The sequence below is a fragment of the Bufo gargarizans genome, chromosome 1 (assembly GCF_014858855.1).
Source record: "Bufo gargarizans isolate SCDJY-AF-19 chromosome 1, ASM1485885v1, whole genome shotgun sequence".
Taxonomy (NCBI): domain Eukaryota; kingdom Metazoa; phylum Chordata; class Amphibia; order Anura; family Bufonidae; genus Bufo; species Bufo gargarizans.
Genome location: NC_058080.1, coordinates 384,412,526 through 384,429,405, shown reverse-complemented (window position 1 = coordinate 384,429,405; position 16,880 = coordinate 384,412,526). Strand labels below are relative to the sequence as shown.

General features: G+C 42.4%; 1 protein-coding gene across 6 annotated transcripts in view; it reads left to right on the top strand.

The window, feature by feature from the left end:
• Positions 1-16,880, top strand: part of HOMER3 (homer scaffold protein 3) — a 154,488-nt gene that overhangs the window by 76,679 nt on the left and 60,929 nt on the right. For 3 of the 6 annotated variants that reach the window (XM_044270475.1, XM_044270483.1, XM_044270500.1), the window contains exon 2: positions 6,570-6,750. The exons of 2 other annotated variants lie outside the window; for them this stretch is intronic. In XM_044270475.1, coding sequence (XP_044126410.1) covers positions 6,644-6,750 — 107 coding nt within the window. In that variant the 5' untranslated portion in view covers positions 6,570-6,643. Of the gene's footprint in view, positions 1-1,547; positions 1,609-6,569; positions 6,751-16,880 lie in introns of those variants that run through there. One more of the 6 variants, XM_044270492.1, reaches the window with a different exon arrangement.

Here is a 16,880-nt window from a genome sequence, read left to right as displayed (position 1 = left end):
GTCCTAATAAATGACCCCCTTAGTTTTTAAATCCCTTCATGACATAGATGGGTATGTATTCTTATGCACCCAATCTCTTATCTTTTACTGCTTATCTGGTATTTCCTTTCATCACAACGTATCTTGCTATTTTTTTTTCTTTGCTTTGTTTCATTGTTTGTACAGACAGAAAACCTTGAAACTGTACCAGTTTTTTTTCAAATCCTAAAATAAAGTTTACTGTTAGAGCAAATTAAATTGTAGATGTTCCGTTGGAAAAAAAAAGCCTTGGCCCTTAATGTCCTTTACATTGTAACGGAAGTAAATCTTTATGTATCGATATCGGACTGACCAGTGTATAGAATTTTTATAAGCTGTTGATGGGCAACCCTTTATGTGATTAAAATGATTGTTTTTTTTTTTTGTTCTTGTTTTTGTTTTTTTTCCGTTTGCTTTAATGCAGCATGCCAGCAGAAATGGCTTTAAGGCTACTTTCACACTAGCGTTCATAGGTCCGTTCGTGAGCTCCGTTTGAAGGAGCTCACGAGCGGACCCGAACGCCTCCGTCCAGCCCTGATGCAGTCTGAATGGATGCGGATCCGCTCAGACTGCATCAGTCTGGCGGCGTTCAGCTGCTTGCAGCGTTCAGCTGTCTGCCTGGCCGTGCGGAGGCGTGCGGATCCGTTCAGACTTACAATGTAAGTCAATGGGAACGGATCCGCTTGAAGATGTCACCATATGGCTCAATCTTCAAGCGGATCCGTCCCCCATTGACTTTACATTGAAAGTCTGAACGGATCCGCTCAGGCTACTTTCACACTAGCGTTCATAGGTCCGTTCGTGAGCTCCGTTTGAAGGGGCTCACGAGCGGACCTGAACGCCTCCGTCCAGCCCTGATGCAGTCTGAATGGAGCTGAACTGCTCAGACTGCATCAGTCTGGCGGCGTTCAGCCTCCGCTCCGCTCGCCTCCGCACGGACAGGCGGACAGCTGAACGCTGCTTGCAGCATTCAGCTGTCCGCCTGGCCGTGCGGAGGCGAGCGGATCCGTCCAGACTTATAATGGAAGTCAATGGGGACGGATCCGCTTGAAGATGTCACCATATGGCTCAATCTTCAAGCGGATCCGTCCCCCATTGACTTTACATTGAAAGTCTGAACGGATCCGCTCAGGCTACTTTCACACTTAGAATTTTTTCTAAGTTATTAATGCAGATGGATCCATACTGAACGGAGCCTCCGTCTGCATTAATATGATCGGATCCGATCGAACGCTAGTGTGAAAGTAGCCTAAAATGTCGATTTACAAATTGGTAACTTGAAAGTTGGACTTTACAGTATATGGCATTGCAATGTTAGTGTTATGGAGATGTGAAAGGTTGAATAGTTTAAATGAGTTGTCCAGCAAATAAAAATACTTGTAAACCATCTCCCAATGGTGTATGAATATAAAAAACCCTACTCACTGTTACTGATTCCCTGCCTTTCTAGAGTCCCCAGCTGCTCTCTGCTTCTTGGTCCCTCACAAAGTACAGGAAATAGTTTAGCCAGTCACTGGCTGATACAGGTCCCCACTGCAGCCAGTGTTTGACTGAGCAGCGACTGAACAGGAGCAGCGAGGGATCAGTGATGTGAGTTTTTATTTTTACTTTTGTACATTAGCATGAGCTTGTTCAAAAGTAATTTTTTGCCTTACCAGCCCTTTATAGTTGACATACAAATACATTATTTAGTCAACATGCTACTTCTAAAATCCATACCCTTAACATCCTGTGAATGTCTATGATTTTCACAGTAAAACGAGAAGGGCTCAGATAAATTGCTTGCCAGCTGGTCAGACGTTCACACATGGGACTGACCGTCAAACGCAGCAGAAACTAAATACTTGTTGACTAGGCTGGTGCAGTGACCTTTGGTCAGACACTGCTTCCTTTAGGGTCCCTGAATGATAATTGCAAATGGCTGAAAAGATCATGGTAGGTAGGTCTTATTAAAACCTTAGACTAATCAACATGCTGAGTTTGATTCTTATAGAACCAAAGAAGAAAAGCCTCACTATAATACTATAAGGTAGGGCAGACTGAAAACCAACCGTATAAACCTAAAAATGTTGCTATATAAACAACCAGAGAATGCCCAATGTACTCAAAAATATATACTTTATTACATCATTAATAGATCATGATTATACAAATATGAAAGATGACACAAAAAAAGTTTTGAAAAAATCAGCAGCGGACCCGGATACCGTAGTTCCCCGGCCAGTGTCTCTGTAGCCCGCCAAAAAGATTGAACACGTGTCAGTCGTATGTATGCTATGCAGTGGGGTGATTCACAGAAAAGGGGTATATGGTACTAACCACTAGAATAATATCTGATCATCACTCCACTGTATAGCCACTAGACGAGTATATCTATGTTGGATCCTTAATAATACACATAGCAGCAACAATAAGTAGATGTCTATCTAAAGTGCTCCAGTAAACAGGTCCCCATACATCAAGCCATCTAATATAGGCTAAAACCAAAGCTCGCCTGTGGGTATCTGGTGGAAAATTATAACATACCGTGTGACATGATGGAGGGCAGAAACAGCAGGCACTAGGACAGGCTGAAAACACCCCGACACGCGTTTCGCGTGCATAATCAAGCAGGAACGCTCGATAAGTAAGCATCAGCTGCTATATTTAATTAGTCTGTCTCGAGGCTACATGGGGGGTATATAGAGGGGTCTATGGCCACACTTCACTAACCTCCTGACAAAGCTGAGGCGAAACGCTCCGGAGCCGCGATTGTAAACGCGCATACAATCGCGCATAAAGAGCGCTCCATCCCGAACGCTCAGGTCTGAACCCAGCCTTAGAGCAGGCATCCTCAAACTGAAGCCCTCCAGCTGTTGCAAAACTACAACTTCCAGCATGCCCGAACAGCCTACAGCAGGGCATTGTGGGAGTTGTAGTTTTACGACAGCTGGAGGGCTGCAGTTTGAGGATGCCTGCTTCAGAGGGTAGAGTCCTGACTAAGTTTTCACCTCCAGTAGAAAATCCCAACTAAGACTGGGCCCCATAGCAGTCGCATGGTCTGCCGCTATGGTAGTTACGCCCCTGTTGCCTACCCCTTACTATATAGGAAACTCCCCAGCAGCCATTTTCTGCTGTTTTTTTGCAGTTCTGGGAGATAGCAGTGTCATTGCTGTGCTCTGTGCTTTGTCTGAGTCATTTGGATCCTTAGTTATTTACATTAGATAGGGTACTTTCTCACTAGCGTTTTTCTTTTCCGGCTTTGAGTTCCATCATAGGGGCTCAATACCGGAAAAAAACTGATCAGTTTCATCCCCATGCATTCTGAATGGAGAGAAATCTGTTCAGGATGTCTTCAGTTCAGTCACTGGTGTTTTGGACAGAGGAAATACCACAGCATTGAAATGTATTAGTGCCGGATCTGGCATTAAAAATACTGCAATGCCGGATCTGTCCTTCCGGTCTGTGCATGCGTAGACCGGTAAAAATGTGAAAAATATATATATAACTGATCAGTTTGCATGCAGATTGCCGGATCACTCTGCTGTAAGTGTGAAAGTAGCCTTAGTTAGTGTGTGTATGTATATGTGTGTGTGTGTGTGTGTGTGTGTGTGTGTGTGTGTATATATAGATATAGATATAGAGAGAGAATGAATGAATAAATAGTTAGTGGAAGATAGTGATCTAGTGTAGCTGATGGGTTCCAGTGTTGGGTAGTGTGATAGGAATTACTGTGCTGTGATGGGGATTAGTGTCTGTCTTTTGTCTTTGAAAAAAATAAAGTAATTTGCTGTCGGTTTTTCTGTGCTGTGATAAAAAATGTAGCAAAAGTGAGCCGTGATCGCATATTACATTGCCGATTTTCGTAATCAAGAAAATAATGACCAGAGATCACAAATTCTAGAATTCGTGAATTTATGGCGAATATTAGGCCAAAAATTTGTGAAACATCACAAAAACAAATATTACCTATGCTGCTCATCACTACTTTTGAGTGCTATGACCTGCCCTGGTTGTGCAATCATGTCTTTTCTTTCTATGTTTTCTGTTTCCTTGACCTGGTCATTGACAATGTGAAAGTCTTGTGCTTCCTTCTGTTGAGATGTCTTGACCACTGCCGTCCAGAATCCGCTATGTATGTCTGGGTTCCAGAAGTCCCTTCCTGAAGTCTCTGTGACCAAATTCCTGAAGTCTATGGGGAAGATTTATCAAAGGGTGTAAAGGAAAACTGGCTTAGGCCACTTTCACACTTGCGTTGTTGTTTTCCAGTATTGAGATCCAGCAAAGGATCTCAATACTGGAAAAAACGTTTCCGTTTTTGTCCACATGCATTCTGAATGCCAAGAGATCCATTCAGGATACATCAGGATGTCTTCCATTCCGGCAGCATTCCATTTTATGACCGGACACAACTGTTGCAACCTGTGGCTTTGTGTCTGGTCATGAAAAGAGAAAAAAATGGATCAGTCACTGAAAAACAATGTAAGTCAATGGTGATGGATTCTTTTTGACTTTCAATGTATTTAGTGATCATTTTTTTTACGTTTTTGTTTTCACACAACCGCATCCTAACGGTACTGATGCATCTTGATGTGCAAAATCAAAATGGATCAGTTTAATTTCCGGTATTGAGAGCCTCTGCTGGATCTCAATACTGGAGTTAACAACGCAAGTGTGAAAGTAGCCTTAGGTGCCTATAGCAACCAATCATGTTGCACCTTTCCAAAGTAGTTTTGAAAAATAAAAACATAGAATAGTTTTCATAAATCTACCCATATATGGCTAACTCTTGTGCATTCTGGGTCTACTCGCCAGTTTCCCTTGCTCTTAGAGTGTGAAGGGTTCCTGCAGCTCTTTCCAAGTGTTATCATGTTTTTGCAGCACCAATGTATGACCGGGTTCCTGCTTCTGTCTGCATGGGTTCCTAATCTGTGTCAGTCAGTGATTCATGGTTTGTGCCATGCCTGTGTCTCTGGTATTTTCACCATTGTCTCTGACCTTAGTAAGGCTACTTGCACACTAGCGTTTGGGTGTCCGCTTGCGAGTTCCGTTTGAAGGGGCTCACAAGCGGCCCCGAACGCATCCGTACTGCCCTAATGCATTCTGAGTGGACGCGGATCCGCTCAGAATGCATCAGTCTGGCGGCGTTCAGCCTCCGCTCCGCTCAGCAGGCGGACACCTGAACGCTGCTTGCAGCGTTCGGGTGTCCGCCTGGCCGTGCAGAGGCAAGCGGATCCGTCCAGACTTACAATGTAAGCCAATGGGGACGGATCCGTTTGAAAATGACACAATATGGCTCAATCTTCAAAATGATCCCCCCCATGTTTTTGTCTCAGACGGATCCGCTCTGAACGCAAGTGTGAAAGTAGCCTAAGTCAGCTGCCAAGTACATACGAGGAGGTAGCAGTCTGGTTGCTAATCCGCAGTGAAGTCCACATCCCTGTACAGGGATTAAGGGGTGACTACCAGGGAGGCGCGAGAATAATGTCATTAGGGTTTGGCCCAAAGTCAAACCAGTTAAGCTACTTTCACACTCGCGTTTGGTGTGGATCCGTGATGGATCCGTTCAGATAATACAACCGTGTGCATCCGTTCAGAATGGATCCGTTTGTGTTCTCTTTAATATAGCCAAGACGGATCCGTCTTGAACCCCATTGAAAGTCAATATTGGACTGATCCGTTTTCTATTGTGCCAGATTGTGTCAGAGAAAACAGATCCATCCCCGTTGACTTACATTGTGTGTCAGAACGGATCCGTTTAGTCAGATGGACACAAACGCTGCAAGCAGCGTTTTGGTGTCCGCCTCCAAAGCGGAATGGAGAGGGAACGGAACCAAACTGATGCATTCTGAGCGGATCCTTATCCATTCAGAATGCAATAGGGCAAAACTGATCCGTTTTGGACCGCCTGTGAGAGCCCTGAACAGATCCCACAAACTGAAAACCAAAACGCCAGTGTGAAAGTAGCCTTACTTGGCACATTGGTACCACAACCATTGTCTGTACATATGCCTGTAACATGTACAATAAGAACTATATTTACACTGAAGGTTCCTATGTAAAGCCTGTCAATCATAGCGTATGCTGCTATTTTCTATGTCTGGTTTTCCTACTTTGTATACTGTTTGTACTGTGAGCACATCAGGCTCTTCTGAAGCTATTGCATCCTGAATGCCACATTTATGAGGCTACCAGCTCATTTTTTTTCAACATATGGCTAGCCATTAATATAACTGCCTGGTCTTGTCTGCAAAACGGACAAGAATAGGACAGTGTGTATGTGTGTGTGTGTGTGTGTGTATATATATATATATATTATATGCCACAGAACGGAGCAATGGATGCGGACAGCACACTGAGTGCAAAATGAAACTACTCCCTATTGCCTCTTGTATGTTTATACCTGTGATATTTCTTCAGACATTGAACCTCCTAAAATGCTTGTGTCTTGGAATTATTAGAACATTTACAGTCTGCCCTAATGTGGATTATGTGAGGTCGGTGTAAGTAGGTGCCAGGGCTTCTTGCTTTTTTTAGCGTAGACAAATGACATCTGTTTCCTATCTCTTCAGGAAATGAATAATTTGGGCTCTGGGAAGGCCAGGCATTGCCCTTGTGGAGCCTAAGGAAGGAGCTATTGTAATATATGCTGTGTGCACATCTGTCAAGGAAACGGCGACATCTCTCTTACCTTCTTCTTTGTCATTATTCTTCCATAACCTTTTCTTCACAAATGTCTTCTACTACTAACAGGTATGTTTTTTTTTTTTTCCCTTCACTCCTTCCCTGTAAAATTATACACCAGTACTGCTCTCCACTATATCGGAATATATGATTCACTGTGCCGCTGTTACTGACAAAAATACATTTTATTATTTCCACCAATATATCCTGCAGCAATCTAGAAAACTATTAGAAAGGTCTAAATGGCATTTATGATAATATGATGATACAAAAGTTTACAGTTGCATGGCACATTATCCGAAACTTACCAGGGGAGGACATACTATATATTCAGCTTATACAGCTGCAGAGGGGTCCAGTATATAAGATGACACACTGCCACCTTAAAGGGGTTCCCTGGCTTCCTGATATTGATGGCCTATCTCAGGGTAGGTCATTAATTTCGGATTGGCAGGGGTCCAACTCTTGGAATCTAACACTGTGCAGACAGAAGCAGAAGGCTCTGTACGTTTCTGGTGCCGGCATACTGAAGCGGTGCGCCCATTCACCGCCACGGCTACAGCAGTGTATGGAGCAGTCTCCATACACTGTATAGTGCCCAGTATTGCAGCAGCTTGAAACAGCTGGTTGGTGGGTGTGCCGGGTGTTGGACCCCCACCAATTTGATATTGATGACCTGTCTCTTGGATATGACTTCAATATCTGTAGCCCAGAGAACCCCATTCCGTGTCTCGCAAACACCCCTGGATTCTTAGGGAGAAGGGGGTGCTCTCTGCTGATGTATTGGAGCCCATATGCTGTTTTCGCACAGGGACCCCTTGCTATCTGTGTCCTTGGCTTCTTTTAGTTGGTTGGTGGCTCTTCTTTTTTTTTTTTTTTTTTTTTTTTTAGTTTTATTTATGTCTTTGTATTATGCAGGAGTCAGTAAATAAAGCATCACGTTGTATCAGGTTTTAGTCTGTCTCCAGTGAATTAAGTACATTGTTTTATCCAATATTGCATAATCCAGGAATGCAGAGACTCTGTTCTCTCCCCTGTTCTATTCTCTGCCTGCTGTCTTAGATAACCATATGAAACTATACAAATTACAGCCTGTGGATTGTAACAAGCTATTCAGCTTTTCAGATTTCTTTTGTTTTGCTGGAATATATAGTTTTGTACTTTAGTATCTCTCCCTGTCCAAGGCATGATTAACCAAGGGTAAGTATGTGCTTCTCACTTGGAAATTCTCCAAGACCCAATTAAGAGGAGCTTTGGTTTGGGTCAGATTAATCATCTGTCACTTCAACTAGGTCATACAATGCAAAGGTAAAAATGTTAATGCCCGCACCTCTCCACCCTCTGGGAAAAAGGCTAATAATTGGAAAGTGAGTAATTAGTCAAACAATGTATACTTTTTTATTAATTTTTTTATTTTTATGGTATGATATTCACTCCTAGGCTTGACCTAATGATTGGCATTTTAACGCAATGCTTTTCTGTGTTATCACACTTTGGGGAAGATGTCAGTACTTTACTACAGTATGGTTAACTTGCCACATAATGCCCTGCTAGACAGAAACCTGCTGATCACCTGCCTGTGCACCCAGGACTGTCTTTTCCAACCATCACAACCAGGAACCTTAATGTCCCTACCTCCAAATACCTGTGTGATGACAAGTGCCACTCGGCACACAATCAATGCTTTAATTTCCTTCAGAAGAAAGTGCTCACTGCTTAGTACAAGATGTAGTACAGGCTATATCTGTGTCACTGGAGAAAAGTGAGCATTATCATTCAATAGGCAGAAGGGCAGTCAAAGAGAGGGCATAAAATACATTATTATTGCTGGTCCGCCATTTATAAATCGTATCAACAGGGTGCCCCCTATTGTGCCAGCAGTGTGGTCCACAGAAGTACACCACATTGTATAATTAAAGTGCTGGAAACCAGTGGCATAGTAATGAAACAGGCACAGAAGCTGTGTCCATGCAGTATGGCTGTGGATGATCAGCCTTCCTATTTTAAGTAGCTTAAAGAGAGATGTATCATAGACCAGCATTTTACACTCCCCTGCACTGCCAGAAGACTCAAACCTTGTCATAAATTATTTGCAGCTCCGGCCGTCCGTGCACTTAGACTGAAATCTATGCCAAGCCCTGCCTGGTGTAGATTTCAGTCTTTTACACCAGAAAACTGGTGTAAAAGAAGATGAATATGATGGCCCCGCCTCATCGCGCCCTATTTTCAGGAAAATGTCAAGGGCGTTGGGGGAAACATGGTGGGGAAGATTTATCAAAACTGGTGTAAAGGAAAACTGGCTTAGTTTCTCATAGCAACCAATCAGAATCTACCTTTTATTTTTCAGAGCTCCTTTGGAAAATAAATGTTGGAATTTGATTGGTTGCTGTAGGAAACTAAGCCAGTTTTGATAAATCTCCCCTGGTGTTCGCAACTTTTTTCTGCCAGACAACTGGTATAGGAGGAATGATACATTTCCTCTAAAGTGTCACTGGATTTTCAAAAAACGTTTGTCATAGTGACTCCACTGATGGCTAAAAGGAGAATAGAGAAGTGCTATATATTGTGCTCTCTCCCCTCTATGCAGGAGATGGGCTCAATAGAAGGTCTATAGGCCCATCTTGACTTTATCTCCTGTCCGGAGAAGAGAGATCATGCTATCTGAGCGCTTCTCTCTCCTCCTTCTAGCGATCGGTGAGGGTCTGAGCACTCGGACCCCCAATGATCAAAACCTTTGATATATCACTGACATAGCAAAAAAAATTATTTTAAGTTCTGTGTCCCATGAATTAGAACAATGGACCCTTCAGATCAAAAAAGGTTGTGCACCCTGATCTACACTAAGGGCTGTTTCACACGAGCAGATGCCGTGTGTGACATCCGCTGCGCGAATGACAGCCAAGACCCGATGCGGACAGCAGAAGCACGGAGCATTAACATGATTGATAATGCTCCGCGCCTCTCTGTGATCTTTTTACTACAAAATCACAGTGACAACTTTATCTCACTGTGATTTCGTAGTAAAGAGATCACCGAGAGGCACGGAGCATTATCAATCATGTTAGTGCTCCGTGCTTCTGCTGTCCGCATCGGGTCTTGGCTGTCATTCACGGAGCGGATGTCACGCACGGCATCCGCTCGTGTAAAACAGCCCTTAAAGGTGTCCATACACATTAGATGATTGTCAGCCAAAACTGCCAATTTTGATGGCGCCAGGCAGTCATCTAACATGTATGACTCTCTCATCATGGCAGATGTTGAGACAGTGAAATTCAAGATGGCCAAATATGCTCGGCTAAGCTTAGCACGCATGTGCTTAGGGGTCGGGAGGAATAGCTGAACGAGTGTTTGTCCAACTTAATATACTAAATAGAACAGAGGGATCTCTAATTGACTTATGTCAGATTCATGCTGTGAGAGGGACAGGGCAGCTGATTAGTCTGAGCACACAGTGCAACGTGCATGTCACTATCAGTGGGGGGGGGGGGGACTCCACACTGAACACAGGAGGGAAGGGGAGCAGTAACTGGGCCTGCAAACTAGGAAAGAAACAGGTCACCTCCTAGACAAACCTAATCCGGACCCTGACTACCGATCAATATGAATAGACCTTGAAGGTAGGAATATTCATATGCAGGATACCTAGGCCTTTATATCCCTATTAGGCCCTGGAAAAGGTTAGGACCAGAGACAACTCATTCCTCCCAAGATGGATGAATGGAAGTCTGTCTCAGGCCCAGATACAAACAGGGAATATAACAAACACAAACAAACGTGACACTTAACTTCAGAAGAGACAGACAAGCAGGAACACCAGAGACAAACTCACACCAGCTCAGCCAAACCCAAATGAAGCTATCTACCGCATAGTCAGAAGGGTTGGGTCAGACTATAAAGGGTAGAAGTGATGAACACTGAGCACTAGCTGAGAAAGGGGAAGTGGTCATTAACCCTATCAACACCGAATCAAGAGAAATCAAGGAGGCTGTTAGATGCCTCCACGCTCTGCCAATCTCTTTGATTTCCTGACATCAGTCACCTGAGGGACCGTGACAGTGCTGCTGTTTGCAGAAATTGATCTTGGCTGAGAAATGTTGTGCCTCAAGAGTGAGCTATGACTTTGGTATGATGCTCTGTGCTGAGCAGGAAGTCAGTGTTACGCACATGTATTCTTGACTTCCACTCAAGGACAGAACTTTGTGTCTTATCATGTCACTTGGTGAAGGGTTTGCAGTGGTACACAAGCCTTATGGCTTAGGAGGCTCAAAGGCCCCTTTTACACACAAGCAAACACATGTAATGAGGATGGAGTCTAGTACACATTTTTAGAAGTATAAAGGACAGAGGCTACTTTTTTTTTTTTCTTTCAAAATGATCGGGCAGAATGCCACTCACGTTAGAATGATATTTCCCAGCCACAGTTGCCCAGTACGGAAACATCTTCCTGTTTTTGAACTTCAATGAGGAATGGAGAAATATAGCATCTATAGGGATAAGGTGTGTAGCAAAAAGAGCCCCTACAGTGGGTAAAAAAAATTAGTCCGAGCCTATTCAAGGAGAATTTTCCCAGAATAAGCACCTGGCCGAAAACTAACGGGAACTACAAATGTGGCAGCAAAAAATGTATTTGCTTTCGACATATGTTTATCTCAAAAGAGATTACATCTACAGCCAACAACAAAAAACATATGCTAAAACAGTACATAAACTGTAATACAGACCACGTAGTATATGTTATAACATGTAGAACATGCAGTCTACAATACGTAGGCTGCACCACAAATGATCTGAAGGTACGCATAAGAAAGCAGCAAAGTGATGTCCCTCATTTTATGTCCCGAAATGTTTCAGCGGCAACAATACATTTTGCCACTGTTCACAAGGGCGATAGCTCTGCGTTTTCTGTGCAGGGGGTGGAGGTTATTTCAGCACCTATCAGGGGAGGTGATCGCAAACAAAAGCTTTTGAGTAGAGAAACATATTAGATGTTTATTCTGGAAACTTGTATACCAAAGGGTCTAAACAGAAAATATGATTTAACTTTGCAGTTTATGTAGTTCATCAGTATATGATCCTGAATGTATAACACTGAATTGCTGCTTCCCGGCCCATGTGTTCCTGGGTGGATTTCCTAATCCTGGAGCACCTGGGCCTGGAATGCAACCTCTATCCAATTAGAGAAGGAGGAGGAACCCATTTATGTTGTATATAAGTACTTGTTTTTAGCACACTATGTATTGTCTTGATGAAGGGCTCAATACTATAGCCCGAAGCGCGTCACAATTACTCTGTCTCTCCATGTGATATATATGTTGGATCTTAAACTTTGAAGGCCGAATAAAGAACATATTATTTTATACGTCAGAAGCTGGAATCGACCCTTTTGTTTTTGGACATAGTATTTCAATAGTTGCAAATATTACAAAGCTCTGTATGGTAATTAATGCACAGCAAAATAATGTAGTACTACAAAGGGATTTAAAGTTGAAAGCATGGGCGGACCACTGGCTAATGTAAGGATAAGCACGTAGGTCAGGATAATTTTGGTAACGCAGTAAAATAGCCGCCAAGAAACAAATAAAATCTTGGGATGCATTAAAACAGACATAGACGTCCATTACAAAGAATATAGAGGTAGATTTAACATTGCAAATGCACCAGAATTATGCACAAGGTAATGAAAGGAATGGGTGGCTTAAAGTACAAAGACAAGTTAAAAGGGTTCTCCGGGCTTTTAATATTGATGACCTATCCTCAGGATAGGTCATCAATATCGGATCGGCGGGGGTTCGACACACGGTACACCCGCCGATCAGCTGTATGAAGGGAAGGCGTGCACAGTGCGCGCATGTCGTCTCCCTTCTCTCTTCCTGCTCACTGCTGCTATGTCTGTGGCATACAGCTGATTGGCAGGGGTGCTGGGTGTCGGACCCCCACCGATTTTGATATGGAGGAGCTATCCTGAGAATAGTGAAATAACTTCTATATAGAGCAGAACTTCTGTACCTTAGTAACTCCTATTTGGAGGTATGCAACAGCCCGTCTGTGACTCCTGATCCATGATAGTCCACAAATAGAAGTTCAAATAGTAGATGACGGCAGCACATTCTTCAAAAAATTCTTTATTAGTAGTATTCCATGAGAAAATGTACAAAAAGGCCAATAAAAGCAGCAACGTTTCGATTACGCAGTAGTGGAAGAATATGCTGCCGTCATCTACTATTTGAACTTCTATCCTGAGAATAGGTCATCAATATTAAAAGCCCGGGGAACCCCTTTAACAAATTTAAAGTTATTAACCACCTCAGCCCCCCTAGCTTAAACCCCCTTAATGACCAGACCACTTTTTACAATTCTGCACTACACTACTTTCACAGTTTATTGCTCGGTCATACAACTTACCACCCAAATGAATTTTACCTCCTTTTCTTCTCACTAATAGAGCTTTCATTTAGTGGTATTTCATTGCTGCTGACATTTTTACTTTTTTGGATATTAATCGAAAATGACTGAAATTTTTGCAAAAAATGACATTTTTCACTTTCTGTTGTAAAATTTTTCAAATAAAACTACATTTCTATATACATTTTTCTCTAAATTTATTGTTCTACATGTCTTTAAAATAAAAAATGCAATAAGTGTATATTGGTTTGGGTAAAAGTTATAGCGTTTACAAAGTATGGTGCAAAAAAAAATTGATTTACGCACTTTGACTTTCTGAGCACCTGTCATGTTTCCTGAGGTTCTACAATTCCCAGACAGTAGAAACACCCCACAAATGACCCTATTTCGCAAAGTAGACACCCTAAGGTATTCGCTGAAGGGCATAGTGAGTTCATGGAAGTTTTTATTTTTTGTCACAAGTTAGCGGAAATGGATTTTTATTTTTATTTTTTTCTTACAAAGTCTCATATTCCACTAACTTGTGACAAAAAATAAAATTTTACATGAACTCTCCATACCCCTCACGGAATACCTTGGGGTGTCTTCTTTCGAAAATGGGGTCACTTGTGGGGTATTTATACTGACCTTGCATTTTAGGGGCCCTAAAGCGTGAAAAGTAGTTTGGAATCCAAATGCGTAAAATTGCCCTATGAAATCCTAAAGGTACTCATTGCAATTTGGGCCCCTTTGCGCACCTAGGCTGCAAAAAAGTGTCACACATGTGGTATCGCCGTACTCGGGAGAAGTAGGGCAATGGGTTTCGGGGTGTATTTTTACATATACCCATACTTTGTGTGAGAAATATCTCTGTAAATTACAACTTTTAACATATTTTTTTTATTTTTTTTTTATATACAAAGTTGTCAATTTACAGAGATATTTCTCTCACCCAGCATGGGTATATGTAAAAATAAACCCCACATTGCCCTACGTCTCCTGAGTACGGCGATACCACATGTGACACTTTTTTTGAAGCCAAGATGCGCAAAGGGGCCCAAATTCCAATGAGTACCTTTAGTATTTCACAGGGCATTTTTACGCATTTGGATTCTGTGAGGGGTATGGTGAGTTCATGTAAGATTTTATTTTTTGTCACAAGTTAGTGGAATATGAGACTTCCTAAGAAAAAAAAAAATCTATTTCCGCTAACTTGTGCCAAAAAAACTTGTGCCCCTCAAAAGTGATCTTTATAGCGCTGCAGTGATTTTACGGTGTTTTTGCAGTGATCCGAATTTTTTTTTTCTAGCACTGCGGTGGGGCAGACTGAACGCAAGTGTGCGCACAAGATCAGGCCTGATCGGGCGAACACTGCGTTTTTTGTAGAGCCTATAGAACATGTCCTATTCTTGTCCGCAATTGCAGACAAGAAAAGGCATTTTCTATATAGTTCTGGCAATATGCGGATCAGCAAAATGCGGAAAGCACATTACCGGTGTCCGTGTTTTGTGGATCCGCAAAACACATACGGACGTCTGAATGGAGCCTTACAGGGGGGTGATCAATGACAGGGGGGTGATCAGGGAGTCTATATGGGGTGATCAGGGGTTAATAAGTGACAGGGGGGGTGTAGTGTGGTGATTGGTGCTACTTACAGAGCTGCCTGTGTCCTCTGGTGGTCGATCCAAGCAAAAGGGACCACCAGAGGACCAGGTAGCAGGTATATTAGACGCTGTTAACAAAACAGCGTCTAATATACCTTTTTGGGGTAAAAAAAAAAATCGCATCTACAGCCTGCCAGCGAATGATCGCTGCTGGCAGGCTGTACATCAACTTCTCAGCTGCGCGAGATGACGCATCGATGCGTCCAGGAGGAATAACCCGGCTGCCCGCAGGACGCATCCCTGCATTAGGCAGTCGGGAGGAGGTTAAAGAGGACCTGTCATCACTCCTGACATGTCTGTTTTAACCACTTAAGGACCACAGGTTTATACCCCCCTAGTGACCAGGCCCTTTTTTACAAATCGGCACTCCACAACCTTAGCGGTTTATTGCTCGGTCATGCAACTTACCACCCAAATGAATTTTACCTCCTTTTCTTCTCACTAATAGAGCTTTCATTTGGTGGTATTTCATTGCTGCTGACATTTTAACTTTTTTTTGTTATTAATCGAAATTTTACACTTTCAGTTGTAAAATTTTGCAAAAAAACCCGACATCCATATATAAATTTTTCGCTAAATTTATTGTTCAACATGTCTTTAATAAAAAAAAAGTTTGGGTAAAAAAAAATGGTTTGGGTAAAAGTTATAGCGTTTACAAACTATGGTACAAAAATGTGAATTTCCGCTTTTTGAAGCAGCTCTGACTTTCTGAGCACCTGTCATGTTTCCTGAGGTTCTACAATGCCCAGACAGTAGAAAACCCTAGTAGTAAAAACAAATGACCCCATTTCGGAAAGTAGACACCCTAAGGTATTCGCTGATGGGCATAGAGTTCTTAGAACTTTTTATTTTTGTCACAAGTTAGCGGAAAATGATTTATATTTTTTTATTTTTTATTTTTCTTACAAAGTCTCATTCCACTAACTTGTGACAAAATACAAAAACTTCCATGAACTCACTATGCCCATCACAAAATACCTTGGGGTGTCTTCTTTCCAAAATGGGGTCTCTTGTGGGGTAGTTATACTGCCCTGGCATTTAAGGGGCCCAGATGCGTGAGAAGAAGTTTGAAATCAAAATCTGTAAAAAATGACCAGTGAAATCCGAAAGGTGCTCTTTGGAATGTGTGCCCCTTTGCCCACCTAGGCTGCAAAAAAGTGTCACACATGCGGTATCGCCGTACTCAGGAGAAGTTGGGAATGTGTTTTGGGGTGTCATTTTACATATACCCATGCTGGGTAAGATAAATATCTTGGTCAAATGCCAACTTTGTATAAAAAAAAAAATGGGAAAAGTTGTCTTTTGCAGAGATATTTCCCCACAAGTGACCCCATTTTGGAAAGAAGACACCCCAAGGTATTCCGTGAGGGGTATGGTGAGTTCCTAGAATTTTTTTATTTTTTGTCCCAAGTTAGCGGAAACTGATGTGTGTTTTTTTTTTTTTTTTTTTTTTTTTCTTACAAAGTCTCATATTCCACTAACTTGTGACAAAAAATAAAAAATTCCATAAACTCACCATACCCCTCACGAAATACCTTAGGGTGTCTTCTTTCCAAAATGGGGTCACTTGTGGGGTAGTTATGCTGCCCTGGCATTCTAGAGGCCCAAATGTGTGGTAAGTAGTTTGAAATCAAAATCTGTAAAAAAATGGCCGGTGAAATCCTAAAGGTGCTCTTTGGAATGTGGGCCCATTTGCCCACCTAGGCTGCAAAAAAGTGTCACACATCTGGTATCGCCATACTCAGGAGAAGTTGGGAATGTGTTTTGGGGTGTCATTTTACATATACCCATGCTGGGTGAGATAAATATCTTGGTCAAATGCCAACTTTGTATAAAAAAAATGGGAAAAGTTGTCTTTTGACGAGATATTTATCTCACCCAGCATGGGTATATGTAAAATGACACCCCAAAACACATTGCCCAACTTCTCCTGAGTACGGCGATACCACATGTGTGACACTTTTTTGCAGCCTAGATGCGCAAAGGGGCCCAAATTCCTTTTAGGAGGGCATTTTTTGACATTTGGATCCCAGACTTCTTCTCACGCTTTCGGGCCCCTAAAAAGCCAGGGCAGTATAAATACCCCCACATGTGACCACATTTTGGAAAGAAGACACCTCAAGGTATTCAATGAGGGGCATGGCGAGTTCATAT